Source organism: Triturus cristatus, chromosome 3_2 (assembly GCF_964204655.1).
Source record: "Triturus cristatus chromosome 3_2, aTriCri1.1, whole genome shotgun sequence".
NCBI lineage: Eukaryota > Metazoa > Chordata > Amphibia > Caudata > Salamandridae > Triturus > Triturus cristatus.
In genome coordinates this window covers 699,630,447-699,653,432 of record NC_140584.1, presented here as the reverse complement: position 1 = coordinate 699,653,432, position 22,986 = coordinate 699,630,447, and the positions used below count along the sequence as shown (strand labels likewise).

Sequence of the window (22,986 nt, the reverse complement as noted above, 5' to 3'; positions counted from 1 at the left end):
ATGGTAACAGGTAGAAGGCAGATTGGGGGAAGGGTTGAAATGTATTTCAGTTGGAAATGGCTGAAATGTTTAACCAATAGAAATGTGTGTTTGCTTTTGAGTTTATGTGTGAAGGATTGTGATTTGATGTTTGTATATGTGTGGAAAATGAAAGGGAAACTTTTTCCATTCTTTGGGTTTGCTGAGAGGTGCACAGTGCAGAGATTCTGTAAAAGAAAATATGGTGAGTGACTGATATACTTTTTAATCTACAAAACAACTTGAAAGAGGAGTTATTTAATTGTGAGGGGATGTATGTAGACTATTTTCATTTTAATCAGACTAATGTATTTCTCCTGCTAAAGTGTAGGGAGTACTTTTTTTCTCTACAATTTAATTGACAGTGTCAAATCGGTCATGTTGTCAAGTTTTAGTAGGTTTAGAAGCTATTCTTTGCTTATGCATTGATAAAATGAGTCAGGGTTTGACACTAAAGTGCAGTACCATGTACTATTCTCTTCACTGTGCCAGAACTGAACATTTACAAGTTTTACCCAGGCACTAAGCTAGCAGTAGTCTGATGATTTAGTCAGATTCCAAGTACTCATGTTGTGAACCATACATTACCACATAGATTGTTTGAAATGTCTATGTAGTATGCATGCAGTCTTCTAACATACTATACACTTGTCTTTCACATTTTCAATTCGCTAGTCAGTATCCATGCACTTCCAGGAAACACCCTGTAACTCCCTTTGCAGTCCTCTAGTGACCCATTCAGCATCATGTACTAATCCATTCACTGTGCCAAAACCCAAACACTTATAAATTCACCAAGATCCTATCTTTGGAGTACTTTAATCATTCAGTCAGTGCCTAATTATTCATGCACTGAGCCAGGCCTTAGCACATGGACTGCTTCAAACCCCTTTCCACTATGTATGCAGTCTTCCAACCACCTAGACACTTGTCTTTCACACTTTCAATTACCTAGTCAGTATCCATACAGTCCAGCAAACATCCTGTCACTCCCTTTGCACTCCTCTAGTGACCCATTCAGTACCAAGTACTAATCCATTCACTGTGCGAAAAGCCTACCACTTATAAATTCACCTAGGCATTCTCCGTGCTGTACTCTAATCATTCAGTCAGTACCCAAGTAGTCATGAGGTGAGCCAGGCCTTAGCACATGGACTGCTTTAAATGCCTATGCAGTATGGATGCAGTCCTCCAATCATCTACACAGTTGTCTTTCACACCTTCAATTCCCTAGTTAGTATTCATACACTTCTAGCAAACACCCTGTCACTCACCCAGTGTGTCTCCTTATAGTACTGTAATCATTTAGTCAGCTAGAATGTAGTCTTTTGTGAGGTAGGCTTTAGGGCATGAACTGCTTCAAAGTAGTATGCACTATGCATGTAGTGTTTTAACCATCGTCACACTTGTGGTTCAGGCCTATAGTTTCTTAGTCAGTTTTTATATAAAATGTGTTTATACAGTAATGGAATAGTATAAATTTGAAAGTTATTAATATACATTTATTTGTGATTCTTTTTTACAGATACAGAACAGGAGTGTTTCTCATCTGTTTCTCATCTGTTTGCACTCTTCTCGTGCAAGATTGTTTGGATGAAGGGTCCTTAGGTGTTTCATCATACTTGCTGTGCCGCACGAGTATTTTTTGTTAGGATCACCTCGTAACAGAACTCTTTTGCAAATCTTGCGCGTGACGAAGGTGGCATTGGTCTTTGTTTGCCCCTCGAGAAAAGTAGAAAATGTCCACATCACTGAAGGAAAACGTTGTGGGCGTGGTGTATCCTCCAAAAATTCATCCTTAGATTCGGTGAATATTTTAAAGTGACATTTACAGTTTTTGTAAGTTAAACTTATAAAATTTTGTTAGCTGTATGCATTTTATATATCTGTGATTTGTATCTTGTTTTTTTTTTGGAGAATAGAATGTTGTTGTTTTTTTAACAATCTTTGAGATTGGTTTTTTTTGGCCCGCTGTTAAGTGATGAGTACGATTGAAATCACTATTTTTAGTGAAATTTAATATATTCTGAGAACAGCAAAAAAGGCAAAAAAATTACTTTGTGGAAATTATGCCGTGTTGTAAAAAATTTATTATTACATGTTATAATTTTTTTTCCTTTTCTTTCACAGATCCAAATTTTAAAATATGCAATTTTTAAGAATGTAGATTGGAATGAAAACGTGAAAAAAATGTGTACCATTTTTTATTCCTATTACTGTGAAGGTAAGTTTAACTAAGTCTCAATATGCAGAATGAGGAGGTCTGCAAGAAGCTACAAAGTTGAAACATGTTTCTAAAAACACTCTGTTTATACCTTTGTAGTTTTGAAATCTGACCATAATCAGATATCATGTGACCTGCTAAAAAAGAGATTTGAGGGGTTCATAATATTTCCTATTTTAGCTATTGAAGGACCGCAATTATTTCAATCATTCTTCTTTGAATATCTTGGCAGACAAAACTCTGTGCTTACTTTTTATCATTCGCAAGGAATTTTAAAACTGGAAATATGTCACTTTTTGTAACATAGTTATTGTTTAAGATACTCTTTCATATTTACAAAGAGAGGAAAAGGCACTCTGTGCACTTTTTATACTCCATGTAAAGACAACCTCATCATGCAGACCACTTTGTGTTGAAAGGGTGTTCTATAAGTTTTGTTGTGCATGATTGCACTTAATACTCATAGAACAAGACACATGTCTAGATTTATCAAAAATCATAAATCTCGATATGTGTGTGAATGGTGCACCATTCTAAAATTGGTGTAGGAAAGCACAACAAGGAGAATTGTTTTAATTTCTCCACATTTTTATATCTTCAATGCATGCTGAAATGTTCAGCATACATTGAAGGAGAGAAAAGCATTTTCTCATTGTTTTTGTGCAGGAAGGTGTGTCTTCCTGTAGAAAAACAAACAGCACATGACACATATATCCTTGCACTATGGTGCAGGGGTGCCTTTGTCACCACATGGCTGCAGTTTAAGTAGCCGTGCAGACAGAAGCATAGATGTGCAACATATTTATGTACATATGTTGCATCCCTGTGCTTCGGAAGTACTACAGCACACTGCAGTTAAAGAGGTTACTGTGTGATGCTGCAGCACTTCCTCATAGTTCTGCACTTATACATTCACCATACGCTACTAATGCATTCATTCAGTCAATTACGTACTACACATACATTCATCTAAACTAACAAAGAAACTTAGCTCTTTTTTTAAACCAGGAAAGTCAGTTCTTACACGAACTTTTTTTTTCTTCTTCTATAATTTTTTTTGAGTTTTCTGAACAATTTTTTTTTTTTTTTCATTTTTCTGCAAAAAAAACAAAAAACAAAACAGGAGAAACCAAACAATGAACTTCAGGGAACAATAAAAAAACAAAAAAAAAAAACTAGCAAATGGGACTTTCTTGCCGGCGGCAGATCAGATGGATCGACTGCTCACCATAGCACAAAGTCGCATTGCACTAAATTGAAATTGAGGACGGATGTCCAAGGTTTGGGCTGATGGATGCACTCTTGAGGTGCTCGGCTGTGATGAGGTGGATGGCGCAGGAGCAGGAGTGTTTCTCATTCGTCGGCACTCTTCTCGTGCAAGATTGTTTGGATGAAGGGTCCTCATGTGCTTCATCGTACTTCCCGTACCGCACGAGTATCTCTTGTTAGGATCCCCTCACGACAGGACTCTTTTGCAAATCTTGCACGTGACCAAGGTGGCATTGGTCTTATTCTGCCCCTCGAGAAAAGTAAAAAATTTCCACACCACTGAAGAAAAACGTTCTTTGGGTAGTGCCTCCGCCAAAAATTCATCCTCAGAAGTATGAGGTGATGCTGGTGATGCCTGCTGCCCTGAAGCCATTTTTGGTTGAAAAAAGTTAGAGCTAAGTGTAAACTTAGTCTAAAAAATCTTCTTCTCTCCAAAGAGATGGTGCTCTAAAGAAGGTCAAAGAAGAATGATTGAAATGGGTGGGGTCTTTCAATAGTTAGAAGAGGAAGTGTAATGAACCAATCAAATCTCTTTTTTTGCAGGTCACATGGAATCCGCACACCCTTCGCTTACGCAGCACACACCCAGGGCGCATCCGCGAAATTGAATTAAAAAAAATTATAGGATTAGATGTGAAAATGAATTAGTTTTAAAACTAGTTTAGAGTTTGTCTTCTATTAATATTCACATGAAATACATATCTATATGTTATTTTAAATGTTAAATATTTCGCGGGATCCGTGCACCTACCGCATCATAGACGCAGATGACGCATCGTGGAAGCGCGTAAATGTCGCGTTACGTACATCGAACGTGTCGCGTATAGGCTGGGAGTCGCGTACCGGTCGCATTGCAATCGCGCACTAAACACGTACCCAACGCTTACCATGCGCGGATGCTATCGCGTAGGGATCGAGAACGGTCGCTTAGGGTGCGCGGATCCAAAAACATTGAAAAAATATATATAAAATAAAGTTTTGAACATTTAGTTAAAAAAATATGTTTGAAAAACCCATTAAGTTCAAATAATATTTTTTAATTTTTAAAATAATTAATTGAAAAAATAAGTTTAAAAAATGGTGATAAAAGAGTATTTTAAAAAAACGTAATTAATGAAATTGACACACTGAATTTGAAAAATATACAAATCCAATGAAAATCATTAAACATGATATCTTCAGAGATAAGTTATAGATAGGAATTAGCATTTAAAAAACATTTGAAATTCACTGAAAAAACCATAGGTTTCATGCACGTTATAGTTAGAAATTGGCATCTAAAAAACCTTAGAAATTCAATGAAAAAACCATAGGTTTCAGGGGTGTTATAGTTAGCTGGACATTTCCCTCGTACAGAACCCTAGAAATTTCCCTGTTATAGTTAGTTCAGCTAACTATAACTCGTGCCCCCGCAATGCACTGCTGATGACGTCACATATTACATCACTCATGACATGGTCAGTGACATCACTCATGACATCACTGATGACATCTCAAATTACATCACCCATAGAATCACCTACTCACACATCTATGCATAGAGTCACACACACATTACCCACACAAACACTCAGGCACCCATACAGATACTCAGACAACCAATCAATAACCCATATAGACACTCATATAGCTATTCACAAAACCATGCAGCCACTTATACACCTACACACAGACACATACAGACATTCACACAGTTTAGTCACTAGTCCGCAGTAAGATACATTTAATGACTCACTTATAGAGTCAGTTACGCACCTAGAAAATCATCCATTCACACACTTGTACACCCACTCATTCTTCCACCGGCCTTTCACTATAAATATATAAAATATATTTAAACTTTACAGAAACACACAGTCACTGGATGACGTCATCAGTGATGTCATCAGTGATGTCATTTGAGATGTAATCAGTGATGTCATGAGTAATGTCACTGACCATGTCATGAGTGATGTAATATGTGACATCATCAGCAGTGCATTGCGGGGGCTCGAGTTATAGTTAGCTGAACTAACTATAACAGGGGAATTTCTAGGGTTTTGTATGAGGGAAATGTCCAGCTAACTATAACACCCCTGAAACCTATGGTTTTTTCAGTGAATTTCTAAGGTTTTTTAAATGCCAATTCCTAACTATAACGTCCCTGAAACCTTTGGTTTTTTCAGTGATTATATATATATATATATATATATATATATATATATATATATTATCTACTGGTGGTCGCCAGTAGATAGTTATAGTTAGGACCGTGTTTCCATAGGAAATCTCAAAATTCTATTTTGAATAACTTTGGCGCCGGTGGACGAATCCTCACGAAATTTTCAAAACTAATGGGGCGCTCCGCTCAGCTCCTACCCTGAAAGTCTCGGGGGGATTTGTCAAGCGGGGGCCGAGAAAAAAGGGGGGTCCCAAAATGCGTTTTCCCCATGAATTTTCCCATAGGACCTTTAGTCGAAGGTACAGCCCGAACGGCTGAACAGAATTACTTGAAATTTGGCAAAGAGGTAGTCCTCAGGTCAGGGATGTGCCTTTTGCATATATGGAGTCAACCTGTTCAGTAGTTCCTGAGAAAATTGCAGTTAAAGTACATAAATATCTATAGCCGCGCACCGTGCGCGCACCGTGCGTGCGCCGTGCGCGCACGGTGCGCGCACCCTAATGTGCACGAGCGTAATTCTGATTGGTGGTTACATGTCAGTCAACATTCGAAATCAGGAAGTGTCGGCCGCCATTTTGTTTGTTTTGAGTGCGAGAGTGAAAAAGGAAGGTGGTGAACGTGAAAAGGGGGCAGGGTAGAAAGTTTCTGACCCCCTAGCCTTTGTCAGGGGATCCCTGAAGGACCACGAAGGCAGAAAAAAACATTTTTATTTTTTTATTTTTTTTTAAATCGCGGGGTGCGCACGGTAAAAAACCATTAAAAAAAAAAAACATTTTTAATACGTAGTTTATTGTAAAATAAATATCTAAAAAATATAATAATAAGTACATAACTTAGCATTTAAAAAACCGTACAAATTCACTGAAAAAAACATAGGTTTCACACACGTTATAGTTAGGAATTAGCATTTAAAATACCTTGCAAATTCACTTAAAAAACCATAGGTTTCACACATGTTATAGTTAGGTGGACATTTCACTCGTAAAAAACCAATGAAATTCCCCCGTTATAGTTAGTTCAGATAACTATAACTCGCGCGACCGCCACTCTATCAAGAGGATGATGTCATCAGTGATGTCATGAGTGATGCCACTGACCATGTCATGAGTGATGTAATATGTGACGTCATGAGCAGTGGATTGCGGGCGTGCGAGTTATAGTTATCTGAACTAACTATAACGGGGGAATTTCATTGGTTTTTTACGAGTGAAATGTCCACCTAACTATAACATGTGTGAAACCTATGGTTTTTTAAAGTGAATATATATATATTACCTAGTTATAGTTAGAACCTAGTTTCCAAAGGAAAAGCATTTTTTGATTTGCTAAAAACTTTGGCGTTGTTTGACAAATCTTCACTAAATTCTCCCCAAAAAAGTCTATCCAGGTAAGCTCCTATCCTGAGAAAAAAAGGGGGTCCCAAAACACGTTTTCTCCATGTTAATTTCCATAGGAAATTTTGAGACGGGCTACAGCCTGAACTGCTGAACGGAATTACCCCACATTTGGCAAAAATGTAGTGCTTGGTTCAGAAAGCGACCTTATTTTTAAATCGTGTAAATCCGTTCAGTAGTTGCTGAGAAGTTCAAAAAATAAAAGTTTCGATATTTAGGGCAGCGGTGGAGTTGCGACCCCTCCCGACCACAAGCTTCATTCTAATTGGCTGCCACAACCATGAGCTTCATTCTAATTGGCTGTCAACACTCCAAACCAGGAAGTGTTGGCAGTCATCTTGTGACTCGGTAGAAGCGAGTCACCAGAAAACAGAGAAACAAAGATATAAAACAAGAGAAGGGGGCAGGGTAGAAACACCCTTACCTCCTAGGCCTGCTCAGGGGGTCCCAGAGGGACCCATAGGCCCACAAAAAGCATTTTTTTACATTTCAGCGCAATACGCGCTGGGGTCACGAATCCCGCCAAAATTGTTTAAAAATGCGTTTTATTTTAATGAGGCCCCCGGGTGGGCTAGGTCCCGAGGTCAGTTCTTAAAAAATAATAGCGGGTGCCCGCTGGGGCCCCTGCAGCCCCGGGGACCACCACCTCCCCGGGGCTTCACTCATGTTGGGAGGGGGGGCGCGCCACCCTCCTCCAGGAGCCCGTGATGGCCCTGGGGACCGCTACCCCCCAGGGCCGGCTCCTGCAGTGTCCCGGGGTGTCCACCCTGGGACACTGCTGTTTGCTATGACAGGGCGGGAGCTGCACGGTTTCCACCCTGTCATAGCAAACTTGCTTTGGATTTTGGAAGTGAGAGCAGGGAAACTGGCTCTCGCTTCCAAAATCCAAAGCTGATTGCTTTTCCACACTGGGAGATCCATGTCAGCAGCTCCCGTTTGGAAAAGCAATGCCGACTTGTCTTGGCTATGGGCTGAGGCTGCCCGGGGGCACTGTCACACCGCTCAACGTGACTGGCAGTTGTGGCAGGCGCACTTGTGTGTGCATCGGTTTTGACAGTATTGGCAAATGCACCTCTTCCAACACCCACAACGTCTGTGGTAAAATACACTGTGCCATCCCTTTACCAGGATACTGGTGGGTTTGTCATCAATCTAAAGGATAAACGAAATAGCCAAACTCCATGCCATGCCATAAACTGTATGTACCACAAAACGAAAAGAATGTGAACGAAAACTCTTCACCAGTAAAATACCTTTGGTTTTCCTGTTTCATATTATGTATATTAGTACATGTTTGTTCCCTAAAAAGTTGCCTCGTATACTAATTGATGCCTAGTTTCTCCCACAGTCATAGCTCTCTCAGCTGAGATCTGGCCACGCCCCCCACGTTTGTCCTTGCAGCGTGCCGATTCTCTTGGGCGGGTCCCTCCTATAAAAGGAGACCACGTACACGCTCGTTATTCTCTCGCTCACTTGAACATTAGAAGCGGGTGTTGCTGTAGCGGTTCATCTCGGCGGTTCCCGATGGTGTGGAAACAGTTAGTCAGCTGCCATACAGACTCCAAAGAATAACGCAGAGCAGAAGGCGATATTACCCAACGGATTCTGGGTAAAAGCGCTCCAGTTCTTTTTTTGTAACTAGGCATTAACGCGTCTTGAATTTTTGGACAGAACATTGCAAGTTGTCGTAATCTAGAAACATTGAAAGTTTGCAACATTGACATATTGCGAAATCATAGGTATTGCTTCGATATTGCTCTACGAATTCCTTGATCTCCAAGGATAATTTTTGGACAAACTTCAGCGGATAATTTGGAGAACTGAATAAACATTACAGTTGTATAAAGTAGCGTGGCAGGTCCCGCATTCCATCGTGTTCAATATTATTAAGGACAGCAAGTGGTAGAAAACGTAGGTAGGTATAATTGTCACCCATACTATATTATATATATATATATATGTATATATATATATATTCACTGAAAAAAAACATAGGTTTCAGGGACGTTATAGTTAGGAATTGGAATTTAAAAAACCTTAGAAATTCACTGAAAAACCATAGGTTTCAGGGGCGTTATAGTTAGCTGGACATTTCCCTCGTACAAAACCCTAGAAATTCCCCCGTTATAGTTAGCTCAGCTAACTATAACTCGCGCCCCCGCAATGCACTGCTGATGACGTCACATATTACATCACTCATGACATGGTCAGTGACATCACTGATGACATCACTGATGACATCTCAAATGACATCACTGATGACGTCATCCATGTGATAAATTAGTGCATCTTCTCACACCCTAATATAACCTTTGATACACTGACTCAAAATTTCAGACGGCCATTTTGAAAACCATAGATACTCCAATACCAATAACCACATACCCACTCATTGACTAATAGGTCTACATACATCTCCACTCACTCACCTGTACAGTCACTCATACTTACAGTCACTCCATACAGGACTATCATATGCATTTATACTCCTATATAGACACTCACACACTGCCAATCATCCACTGAGGTACTGACACACCTAGTCAGTCATGCAAATAATTAATCACAGTCCAATTTACTCACCTATACAGTTAAACACACTCAAGTTCACTTACTCATAAAAATACTAACAAATTCTGACGCTCTTATACAATTACTGATACAAGCACACACTCATCCATACAGTCACTCCCGCAATCACACACTCTCACATATATATAGTTATATACTCTTACACACATATACACTGCGTTTCACATATGTAGTTACTGACACATGTACAACTGAGATATACATTCAATCACTAACACACCCAACCATACAGTCCATCACAGTTGCACTCTTAAAACTATGCACCCATAGAAACACCCACTCACACATCTATGCACAGAGTCTCACACACCCTACCAACACAAACACTCAGGCACCCATACAGATACTCAAACAACCAATCAATAACCCATATAGACACTCATATAGCTATTCACAAAACCATGCAGCCACTTATACACCAACACACAGACACATACAGACATTCACACAGTTTAGTCACTAATCTGCAGTAAGATACATTTAATGACTCACTTATAGAGTCAGTTATGCACCTAGAAAATCATCCATTCACACACTTGTACACCCACTCATTCTTCAACAGGCCTTTCCCTATATATATTAAATATATTAAAACTTTACAGAAACACAGACTCACTGGATGACGTCATCAGTGATGTCATCAGTGATGTCATTTGAGATGTCATCAGTGATGTCATGAGTGATATCACTGACCATGTCATGAGTGATGTAATATGTGACGTAATCAGCAGTGCATTGTGGGGGCGCGAGTTATAGTTAGCTGAACTAACTATAACGGGGGAATTTCTAGGGTATTGTACGAGGGAAATGTCCAGCTACCTATAACGCCCCTGAAACCTATGGTTTTTTCAGTGAATATATATATGTATGTATATATATATATATATATATAGCTTCATATATGTTTTTCACATATATGTGTATATATTGTTTCCGGGGTCCCCGCGCATGGGCGGGAATATTCAGGTGCTTATGACTATTGATGAGGATCCCTGGAAGAGAATCTTGCATTACGAACTGCCTGATTACGTGCATTGAGGATTGCATTATTCTTGCATAACAAACTGCCTGATTACTTGCATTGAGGATTGCATTATTCTTGCATAACGAACTGCCTGATTACTTGCATTGAGGATGGCATTATTCTTGCATTACGAACTGCATTAGTCTGACAATACGAACTGCATTACGAACTGCATAGCATTGCATTAGGACTGCATTTGAACATCGTGAACTGCTCATTAATACCGCAAGAACCTACAAGTGTTTGTTAGCCTAATAACCGGCAAAGTGAAATATTACGAATACGCATATGTTGGATTATTATCGTGTGATCTTACTGTATTTTCTTCCTGATAAAGATACCGCTATTTCCATACATCCGTGTGGTGTCCATTTGTGGTGTTATCACTGTGTCACTGGAGTGTGGTTGCAAATACTTTACACATTGCCTTGAAGATAAGCCTGGCTGTTTGTGCCAAGCTACCAGGGGGTGAGCAGGGGTTATCAAAGATAGTGTCCTTCCTTTCCCTGACTAGAAGCAACGGTCCCTATTTGGTCTAAGGTAACTGCCTAAGCCAACTAGAGCCAACTAGAGACCCCCAGTTCTACCATACTTACCATAACACCTTGACCACAGGGTAGTTTCACCTTTGGTTCAGAACGTCTCTCCATGCCCCCTATCACTGATCCCCTTTACCTTAAGTAACATAACAACTAGAGATAACATTAAATGGCTAAAGGACTCCCCGTAACCCTTCCCACAAGAAAGGCTATTTGTAAACCAGATACCAAGGGTGGGGTTAAACTCATGGATTCCTTGAAGCCCTCTTGTGGTACACGGAGTTCAAGTTCCGACCTTTTGTATGAAAGGATAGGGCTGCCTGGGAAATCTTGACTGTGTCATATGTCGTGAAAGAGAGCATTCATAACCGACCTTCATAATCAATTTAACATTTAGAGATGGGTCTTTTACTTGTTACATCAATTACAAATTCACATTAGTAATCACACTTGCTTCTCTGAAGCTATATGCTCACTAACCAGATATTCTTAAATACAACCTCCCAGCAATCTCGTGGAGGCACTAAACCTTCTTGAACTTATAAAGAACTACGTCCATCATTATGAGGTGGCCAGAGTTTGACCGAGTAACTCTTCCCCCAGAGATACTGATACTAGGGACACTGATAAGTATCAGGGGGTGAAGCTAACAAGGATTACAAGTGAAGCATTGAGGTTCCACTGAGAAATTAGGAATATCCAGGGAAATAAGTAATTCTGGGTCCAATTCCCCCAGTAATGTCATGGTTTCCGTATATGGTTTTTAACGTCAATGTTGGATTTAGATTAGAAATTGCCTGAAAAGGTGGGCTTTGAGCTGCATGTGGAAGATTGAGAGAGGGGTCAGTGTTCTAAGCTTAGGAGGCAACAAGTTCTAGGCTGCCATAGGAGCTCCAGAGAAAAATTGTTTCTGTGCTGTGGTTGTTCCAAATTTAGGCAGATCAAGAAGTAGAAGGGTTAGCTGGCTTCCAAGGACTTGGGAGCCCCCATAAAAAATGATAGGGAGGATTTCTTTTTTAGTGGATTGCTTTATGCATGGGACAACATAAATTGAATATGAGTCTGGCTGTGATGGGTAGCCAATGACGATTTCTAAGTATGGGCATAATTTAATCAAATCTACTTGCCAAATACAAAAAGCCTAGCTGCTGAGTCTAGAAATGCTCTGAGTGGAGTGATAGATGTTTGTGGTGCTCCTTCTAAGATGGAATCTCAAAAGTCGATCCTTGAGACAACCACAGAATGAATTGCTGTTTTCAGATGTTCAACGGGGATGAGCTATCAGATTATTTCACGGTATAGAGCTGGAAATTGGTGAATTTGGCCACATCATTGATGTGAGAGATTATTGAGAGGTTATAACCTAGGTCAAATGAAGGGATGTGACTTACAATGTTAGTGTGGAGATACTAAGAGACTTCAGTAGAACCTCTGCTTAAAAGAAGCAGAGAAGAGGACAAATTCAAGGTTTCTGGGGTTTTAGTAGTAGGAAGTTCTCTCTCATCCATATTTGCACACAGTATAGGCAATGTAGCTTTATTGGCAGCACAGAACTGGGGAGCATGGTAGTAGGCGAAGTAGCTGCAAAATAGTGGGTGGCACTCAAAGTGCAAAAGGGTCAAGAAAATTGAGGGGGTACGAGGGAAGTAGCCATTAGGTGAGGTGATAAGGTAATGAAAGATTTGATGTCAGCAGTGGAAATATGCATGCCACACAAAACACCGTGAGACCGAAACGCGCTTTGACAGGACAAACTGAAGAATTAAAAGCTGAGCCATCAAATCAGGAGGAGGGAAGTGGGATAAACGAGCGAGCAATCCAATCATGAGTAAGAAGCTGACTCAAGGCCAACTCTATGTATTTTGCATTGCTCATAATAAGGCTTAGAATGAATGTCCCCAATGCACTAGGAGTTTTCTTGCAGGTCAGCTAACCAACAAAGAAAACCTTTTGTATCAATTTGATGGACCAGGCCAAGAGGAAAGCTGACAGACATAGCAAAATAGGGCCCATCCTAATAAATAGACCCCTCCATTCGCATTTCCAATGGTGGGAGTTCTGCCAAGAGGGTTTTTTGTGTTAGCTAGAAAAGACAGGTTAGTGAATAGAACAGTTTTCTATTTCCAGTGGCTGCCCTGTTATCATCTATCTCAAAATGAGGGCCATATATTCATATTTAGAACCTCCAACCGGCCAAAACTAATAGGAACTATCACTTGAAGCCATGACAGGCAAGTAGCCTACACTATCATGATTTTCATGAATTCTGGAACTAGAAGTTGGTTTGCTGTTATAGTTTCTTGGCTATAAGAATCCCATTGCAGGTAGAACAACGCTGGACAGAGTGATATGAAAACAATAGCAAGCAAATTATAGAGAGATATTAAGAGGGTGAGTGCATACGATGGAAATGTAATAGAGCAAGAAAAAGGGGAAAGATAAAGAGCGATGAATGAGAGAGGCAGAAAAAGTAATAAAAATGGGGTTTGGAGAAATGAGGAAACTTATTGTGAGAGGACAAGAGGCGTAAATAAAATGTAATTCACATGACCACAGACTCGAGAGAGAGAGCGATAGAGAGAGAGAGAGAGAGAGAGAGAGAGAGAGAGAGAGAGAGAGAGAGAGAGAGAGAGAGAGAGAGAGAGAGAGAGAGAGAGAGAGGTGGGGAAGATAGACAACAGGTTGAAAGAAGAGAGACTGGAAAGGATAAATCTGATGGTACCACATAATATCAGAGCACTCTGTTCTATAACTGACTCTGGGAGGTTTGTATGCAACGGAACTAAACACGGAACGATCTGTCTGTAATGTTATATTTTACTATTTCATTTTGTTTATAAACGTTTTCATACAAGCACAACACGTTAAATATTCTATGTTGTTTTGCATAGTCCATTTTACACTTACCAACAAGACTTGTTTCATACTCTCTTTCCAAGTTTTATCTACTGTGTTGAATCGTCTTCCTTCCTCTGGCATCTGGGCCATAATATCTGGTGAGCTAAAAATAGGCTCCAAATAAAGCCAAGTTGCTTGAACCTTCAACCACTCATCCAAAATTTCTTGCAGCAACAAAAGCTTTCCTTCCCAGTCTCTGTGGAAGTAACCATTTTAGTTAGCGCTGGTTTAAAGAACACTTCAGAATAAAATAAGGCACTAAAACAAAATGACAAGGTATATTAGTATGCTAAATCATTAAAATCTTTAGCCATATAGTCTCTCATACAACAAATGTAGAATACAAACAAAACCTAATCTGAAAGCCATTCTTCGATTGTCACTACCATACAAGTATTAAAGATAGCCAGACACACACCAGTGATCATATCTAGCCATGGAGACCCAACCCACACGGGCATACTGCAAACATCAAGTAAAATAATTCAGAATCTTCCTAAAACTTTGAGAATATGTAGTTGCTGTATTTATCATTTACTTGAATCTCCTCTCCCTGTAGGACATCTGTTTCTTAGGTGTGAGAATTCTATTTCGAAAAAGAAAGTTTTGGAGAGCAAAAACAAAGCAAGGAGCAGTGAGGTAATGTGGCAGCACTTTGTCGCACGTGTGCAATTACCAGAACTTCCGCAGTCAGGGCCCCCTCACTAATAAAATGGTGCACATGGCGGCGGCGCACAACCGGCCACTTAATTAATTAAATGGTCCGCCGGGCCCCGGGCGGGCCTCTGAGGCAGGCTCTTTATTAATTATGGTGCTCGGGTCGCGGTGCGCAGATGTCTGACCCAGCCTCGAGTGCGCGTCTTCAGGGTGGGGGACAGGGTGGGGCTGCCGGTGAGTTAGCACGCTGAATGTTACAGTGAGCATACCATTGTCATGCGCAGCACGATTAAAAGTGCGCATGAGTGTGCCTGCCACTGAAGCTGCAGGTGTCTGTCCGAGCCGAGGCAGGATTGAGTGGTCCGTGGTGGCGAGGAGTCCCTCTTCTGTCCAAAAATGGAGCATAACTGTCCACGTGCAACCCTACTTCTGGCTGAAGACTTCGGCCGCAAGAGTTTTTGTAAGTACGAACGAACCCTGCTGCACCCTTATAATATCGTATGCATTTACTTGTTGACCCGAGTCGACTTTTGCACATGGGAGTGGTATCCTTTGAACTCTGTCTACAGGCAGGTTTCACATTGTCAGCTTGTGGCTGCCTTTAGTAGTTAGCCTACCTGTCTATCTAGCCGTCGTGACTTGTGCCTTGTGTTTGTTTATTATACACATATGAACTTGGGTCACCAGTAGCTGAACTTTTTATCGTAGCTCACTGGATTTTGGGTGGAGAGGCAATGCACATGCAGGCCTCATTCATGCCTCTTGCGATTTATGTAGTTCACTTTTACATTCTAGTTACTCTGAGCTACATTACGCTATATCTTTTTCGTTTTAGAAATTAACTGCCATTCATCCTTTGGAGAAAATACTCCACCGCTTAATACTTGAGGAGACGCCTTGTTTAGTTTAACCCAATATGAAAAATATATTTCAACCTTTCTATGGAGGAGCATGCTAGGATCCTATCTGGCAAGTGCTTTGGACTGATGCGCATGCTAAAGAGGATCTTCCCTTGGATTTCTCTTTCCACCAGAAGGGTCCTGATACAGGTGCTTCTAGCCAGTAGAGTAGATTATGGAAACGCTCTACTAGTAGGAATGAGGCAGGACTTGCTTTCAAGGCTACAAGTCGTTCAAAACACGGCGGCACGTTTAGCACTGAACAAGCCTGCATGAACCCCATCTCTACCTCTGTTGAGAGAGTTACATTGGCTCCCTATAAGGAAAAGAGCAGTTTTCAAACTCCTATGCTTAGTGTTCAAAGCTCTTTACGGGTTAGGGCCAAGATACCTAACTAAGAAATTAGAATGGTATACTCCGGCCCGTCAGTTAAGATCCAGTGGTCAAAAGCTCCTCCGAACTCGGAGAATTAAGAAAGTGAAAATGGTAGGCCGTGCCTTTTCCTACTTAGCCCCCAAGTACTGGAATATTCTGACGGAGGACCTGGGGGCATATCTCACTTTGGTTCTCTTAAAAAAACACCTTAAGACCTGGCAATAGGTGGCCTGCTTCCAGGGTGCTGAGAGATCCCCTTGGGGATGATTTGTGCGCCATATAAATAATAAATAATAAAATAATAATATTTAAATAAAACACCCGGCCCCAGGCAAATCGGTATGTAGATGTCTGGGTCCCGTGATCTATATAGTTACGTTACTACACTCTTTCTTAATTGGCATTAATGGGGCCCATTTAATTTCAGATATATCAACCTCAGTGTTGATGTACATTACACAAGATATTTAGCCCACCGGACACAATACGTGAGGGTTCTAGCTAGGTAAGGTATAACCTACTCTCTGGAAAGGCACACATTGAGCCATTGATTAAGGCCTCTCTTATTTACGATATGCTCTCATGTCATTTATTTTTTCCTCACAGTACATGTACTATGAATAAAAGACACTGCTACATGTTATGAAAATAATTAGTGGCCATCCCCTTCTGATTCGGAGAGCAGGAGGTGAGGCTGAAGAAAGAGGGGAGAAGAGAACCTTACTTGTACAGTATGCCACAGCATTAGGCCTCTGCTGAAAGCTGCTGCTTCAGCCAGTACTGACGGCTCACAATAAAATGGAGGATCAGTGGCCTCTGGAGTCCTAGCACAGAGGAGAGTGCAGGGGCCTAGGTATATGACCGCTGCGAGATTGGATACCCTGTTTCCTGGAGGGACTTCCCAAGCATAGTGAGCTCTGCATGTGCTGCAACCCAGCCTCGTCTCGTCTTGCAGGCCTTTACACACTGAGGCACTGTAGAAAAAGAATGAACATGGCGAGGTTCAGGGTCCACTTTTAAGATAAAGATAGCCCTTTTTTAATACCGATGGGGAGCATTTGATTTGGACAACAGTCTGGCCTGGCAAATATTGCTCAATGTCTGAGTTAAGATTATTTCCTCTCTGGGGCGTAACACAGGCCACTGCAGCTCCTGTTACCCTTGTGGTGCGCCTTTCCCCTACCCTTCAGAGAACCCTATTCAGGCCAGAGCTTATGAATATTTGGGAGATATCTGAGACTAGGGCCTGTTATCACATTCTGCAGGGGGGCTATCATTTTGCGCTACGCCACTGTTTCTTCTCTGTGTGTTCGAGGCACGAGGGCCAGTTCAATGACGGAACCACAGAGAGGGTATTGAAATACTTCTGCAGCAAGATCTTCCTTTCTCCTCAGGGATGACTGACAGTAGGCGCAACCCAGCTAGAGAAAGGCAGTTTTTCAGCATGGACATAATTTCACCAAAATGACAGGCGTATCGGAAACGACATCACAAGCAACGTCACACACCATTTGACCTTTACTTTCACTCACACCTACACATATACACACATTCACACAAACACACACTGTCTCATATAAACACTTTCAACCACAAGCACACACACAACATACATTTAAAAGCATTTTTTATTTACCTCCATTGCCATGGAAGGTCATATTCGAGCTAATTCTACTTCATTTTTTAATACACTAATAGTGAATAATATACTATTATTCACTATTAGTGCAATAAAGAATTGACACAAAACAAAGAAAGTGGAGTGCCAACCAACCAATGTCTATAAGGATTAGTTGCCCCTCTGTTCCTGGCACTGTGTTTGCCACCTTTGGGGCCAAGGCTCGCAAAGGCAGTGCCAGGGGTCACAAAGGGCTAGCCAGGTGTTGCAGTAGCTACCCCTGCCGAGCTGTAAGTGACGTGCATGCTTTTCAGTCCAAGAGGAGTCAAAGCAAAACACACAACTCCCTGCTGCTTCCAAGAACATCACAGTGAGGTCAACAGTTCACCTTACTCGAGAGGCCAGTCCGGAGCACTCAGCCAGTCCCTCTTCTCTGCTCATTCAGCAGAGGGCAGCTGTTTCTGGGGCTACTATAATGAAGACAGGACCTTACCTACAGTGGTAGATCACACAGTAGGCTTCCGAGAGGGATGCGGCCTGTGTTTTTTAGTGGCTACACTAATGACGTACAAAGGGGCATGGAGTCATTCTCCAGGAGACTGGACAGCCTCCTCTGGAGCTCTCAGCCCTGCCCCAAACCAGGGCCGGTAGGACATTGTGTGCTCATTTGCAGGTTCCGCCGTTGTTTAGTGAAGCTGCTCTGGATGAAGATATTTCCTGTGGTGTCAAGTGTGGGGTCCTTCTGTGAACTATTCCTGGCCCCCCTCTGCAGGACTCACAAAGATTGTCTGGTGACCTCTTGTCCTTCATTGGTGATCTGGCATAAATTGACGAGGTGATCACTTCTTGTCTCACGGCATCAGTACAGCTGGATTCTTTTTAGCAGTAATTCGACTGATGATTGACGCACAGTGTGCCCCTTTATTACTAGGCTGTAAAATATATTATTTGAAGAATGGTTTAGGTTGAGGAACTCGTGTCCGAAAGGAAGATCTGGAATGACGTATTTTACTGCTACTTAGAAGGATGTAGTTATTGTTTCAGATGATTCAGTTCTCAGAACGTAGTCAGTCTTTAATTAGTCTGCACAGTGGGTCGTCTTCAGTAGACAATGCTGGCTGTGGAGGTCCTATGTTGTGTGCGCTGTGAGGACTTGTATAAAACACGTTGGCGCTGTAAGATGACCCTTGAAACACTGGTGAGGAATGTATGCTGACTATCCTCTCCCTTTGAGTAAACTTCGAGACTTTGCAACTGCCAGATCTTGGATTTTGGTATTGACAACACATTGATAGAGTAAGAAGGAAGAATTTGCAGCATGGTTCCATGAATTAAAGATATTTTTACTACACCCATTCTCCAGAGATGTGAAATGGGAATCATCTTTGTTGAGAGAGTGAAAGACATGATGGCCATCTTACTTGACAAGGAAAAGGCTCTGCCTTTGGCCACCAGGGGAGCAACTGTTAGACCCAATCAGAGCTGGGACTGTGGTGAAATGTGAAGGTTCTCGGTGTTGTAGTGAAAATGAGGTCCCAATATATTCCCAATATTCTGACAGAGGGGCCTGCAAAAACTAACATTGCTCCTGTGATTGCCTCTTGGCAAAGAAAACTCAGTTTCACATTTTGATTAAGTCTGTAAAGTTTTTATTGGAAAATGATTTATCTGTGTATGTCAGCGATTACTGGCCGGGGATGCAACATACATCAACAACAGTCGCACATGGCAATCTGAAACCTTAGCAGCTATGCCCCCAGCAGCCCCAGTTTCCAGGGGCCCCATCAATACTGCAGCGCACACAGGCAGCACTACACTCTCTCGCCAGCGTTGGTTGCAGTAATGAGTTGCCTCATAACAGTCCTACCTCATAAATTAAATGGTGCGTGCTGCGTGCAGTAGGTTCAGGTGACCTGAGCTTCCAGGCCCAGAAGCAAAGGGGTTGAAGGCAACTCCCTTGAGGCCAGAGACCATTTGCATATTTACATTCCTTTGTAAACTGGTTACAGAGGCTTAGTTTTTTTTCTGGTTCCAGTACCCCCTGGTCCCCCACTCTGCCTATTCCTTACATTTGAAATTTACATTTACTGCTGTAGTGTGACAGTGAGAATGCATTTCATGAAAAGGAATATAAAGTAGGGTTGCCAAAAGAAAAATTCCTGTCTATTTCTCTTGACTTTTTCACAATACCGAGTTCTATCTTGTGTACTTCTCATGTATATTGTCAGTCGAGTTTTTATGGAACTGCAGCTTTGGGTTTGTCTTTCAAAGTTTCAAGTCATTGTCCATTAATGTCAATTCTATTTCAGACCCTTCATATGTGTTCTTTGTTCTTCAGTCATAGTGTTCCTGAGACAATAGGATCGCTCCTTAGCATTGTTCTGATTGCTGCCTCAGTTAAATAATCTGCTTTTGTCAGTATTGTTACAAATGGCATAGCTTGTATGTTAAGAGTGTTTCCCACTTTCGCATTATTCCTTACAGAGACAATATAGAGGCATTTCATTTAAATGTTGGAGGTTTCAAATCAAAATATACTAGATTTCTGGGTGGTAGGGCCAAGTGGTAGGTGGTGGGCCGGGCCGCCGGGGAGGGGGTCACCTCCATGTACTTTGCAGGGGGACCCCCTCAAGTTTCGTTACGCCACTGCATAGGGCTCTTTGCATTCACTGTTTACAGGGGGATAAGGTTGTGAAGGCATAATGCGATTAAAAACAGGGTTTTTAAAAGAGATCAATATCCTTTGAAAACGTGTGGAGTCTGCACCTGAATGCATATGTAATTCAATTTTGTAACCGAAATTGTAAGTAGGCTACAGATTTCTTACTTACTCAAACCACTGTAGTCAACAGACCCAGAAGACCCACAGAAATTGCTATAGTCTAACATAAATTGATCAAACCACCTATCCGCATCGAACTGAAATAGACATCAATGGTTAATTTGTTGAAATCAGTCTAAGCAAACGTGAAGCCTATTCTATGCTGGCAAATGCTATTTGGTGGGCAATGTTTATAGGAGGAGAGCAGCAGCAGAGACGGCTGGCCAACATGTGGCAAAGGCCAAAAATCATAACCTTGAGAGAAATAAGTTTGAGCCTACTATATCCAACCAATTTCCAACCAGCTCAACAGAGTAAATAAATTAGCTAAACTTCAGGCTCCAGAGAATACATACCAGGGGCCCATGTGAATGTTAAAGAGAGAAGGAGGAAGCAGGGATCCTCACAGTTTAAATGACAAGTATAGAATATGAATATGAAGTAAAAAAATCACAGTGTCATCTGCTGAACATGATCTGCAACGAAAAGCCAGAATCATTCAAGAGTTTTTATTGGGCAAGGGTTCAATACCAAATGACGCGCCACAGTGTTTAATGCGGGGTATGGATCGAGAATGATGAGCACAGACATATCTCCCTCATATACCTGCTTAAGTAAGCTGTAATAGACCACTGTTAAGGTGGTCAGTAATCAACTTTTAGTGCTCCTGAAATATTTGTAGCTGTCAAACTGCCTTGTTTGAATGGATATTATTTAAAGTACTGTTATCAAAGATCTTTTCCGGGGCAGAAACAGAATGGCACTCAAACTTTAAGAGCTCAGTCATTTCTGAAGAGAAAAATGTTCACAGAGTTTGCAGCGTGATAAGGCAGAACTGCCTCATATCTGATGGTCATCTGGACTGGTAAGGCGAGCTCTGAGCTGCGGTTAGGTTTCAAGGATTCGAGAGGTCAGATAATATCCACCAATCGCCTCAATATGTCCTACATCAGGGCTACATAAATTGGGGGAATGTGGTAAAAAGGAGTTGTGAATTGCTAATGAAAAAGAAATTCAAGGGCTCACGGTATAAAGATCAGGATGTTACATTTCAGGAAGTGTCTGAAAGATGACAAGCCTATGTCCTCCCACGTGAGTTGGCTAGTCAACAAAATGGTAGAAACCAAAGTTATCCAGGTCTTCAAAGATGCCTTGGCTAGAAGAATTCATTGTGATATCATCTGTCTACAGGAAACTTGGGCGCTAAACCCCACAGTGCTACACAATTTTTATGAGTTGTTCAAGCAAACCACACAAACAAGCTAATTTGGCTGGCCATCAGGCGGCCTCTCAATTTTCATAAAGCAGTAAGCGAAATTGAAACGACACCTTTTAACCAAAACAACCCAGGATGCAAGCGTTAACAATAAAAGGGCTAACGTTCGGTTAGAAGGTCTTCCCTCTGCTCCTTATCAACTGTTATTATAATCCTCAAACAAATCCTGAAATTACGTGCAATTGAATCCCTCTGCAACAGCTTAGAAGAAATTCTTCTGTCCCACCCCTCCCATGAAGCAGTGATCGTATGGGACTTTAACACTAAGACCCTAGACCCTAGGCAAAGATTCTAAGATGGCTGAAATTACCACGAAACAGGAACAAATCAACAGATTACTTGCCTCATTCAATTTAATTTCTGCGGATCAAGTAATGACATGTCCCGACTGCAAATACATGTTTGGTCCCACATTCAAAGGCCTATCAACAATTGACTATATTTTTATGACAACCCCCCCCCCACCCCCCCCTGGCAGATTACATGCTCAATTTTGAAATAACAAATCGAGGGGAAAGTGATCACATTCCCCTAGCCTTAACTTTGGACCTAGGGCTCCCAGCAGCAGGCAAATCCCACGGAGTGGGCACCTCAACAGGAGCAGAAACAAATACCCTTGTCAGGAGAATCAAATGGTGCCCAACACATTCCTCCCAGTTACTTAAATGGCACAGGAGGCTGACCAATAATCACAACAATTCAATCGAGGGGGTGATACTAAACCAATGAGACACAATGATAAAAAAATTGTTAGATTCCATCCTGGGGCCCAGTGACCGTCAACACTCCCAAAGCCACCATGAATCACTGACCACAAACAGCTTTACAATCAGAGTATCAATAGAGGAACCTAAGAAGAAGCCTCCGCATATGCAAAACCAATCCCACAAGTAAAAACTTAAGGACAGTTAAAGACTCGCGAAAAGCATACAAGAAAATCGTACGGGAAGCCAAGACAGCTTTGCAAGAAAGGGAATGGCTAAAGATAGACAGAATGCTTAAGGACAGATCACTTGCCCACTTCTGGAGCTATGTGCATAAACTGAAAGCACGTTATTCAACGAGGGAAAACAGGGTTTCTGAAAGCAGATGGGTGAGGCATGTATCTGGTCTATTCTCTGGCCACCCTGAAACTACAATCTGTATGGACAAACAAGGGCCCACTGAGTAGTTTTTAGGGGGCCAACAGGAGTTAACTTCACCAACCCAAATCTTAAAGCT

At 41.4% G+C, this 22,986-nt stretch overlaps 1 protein-coding gene across 2 annotated transcripts in view; it reads right to left on the bottom strand.

Annotated features, from left to right (window-relative positions):
• DNAH7 (dynein axonemal heavy chain 7) overlaps nt 1-22,986 on the bottom strand; it is a 1,967,826-nt gene that overhangs the window by 1,517,652 nt on the left and 427,188 nt on the right. For both annotated transcript variants that reach the window (XM_085648764.1, XM_085648765.1), the window contains exon 18: nt 14,129-14,315. In XM_085648764.1, the coding sequence (XP_085504890.1) occupies nt 14,129-14,315 (187 nt within the window). The remainder of the gene's footprint in view (nt 1-14,128; nt 14,316-22,986) is intronic.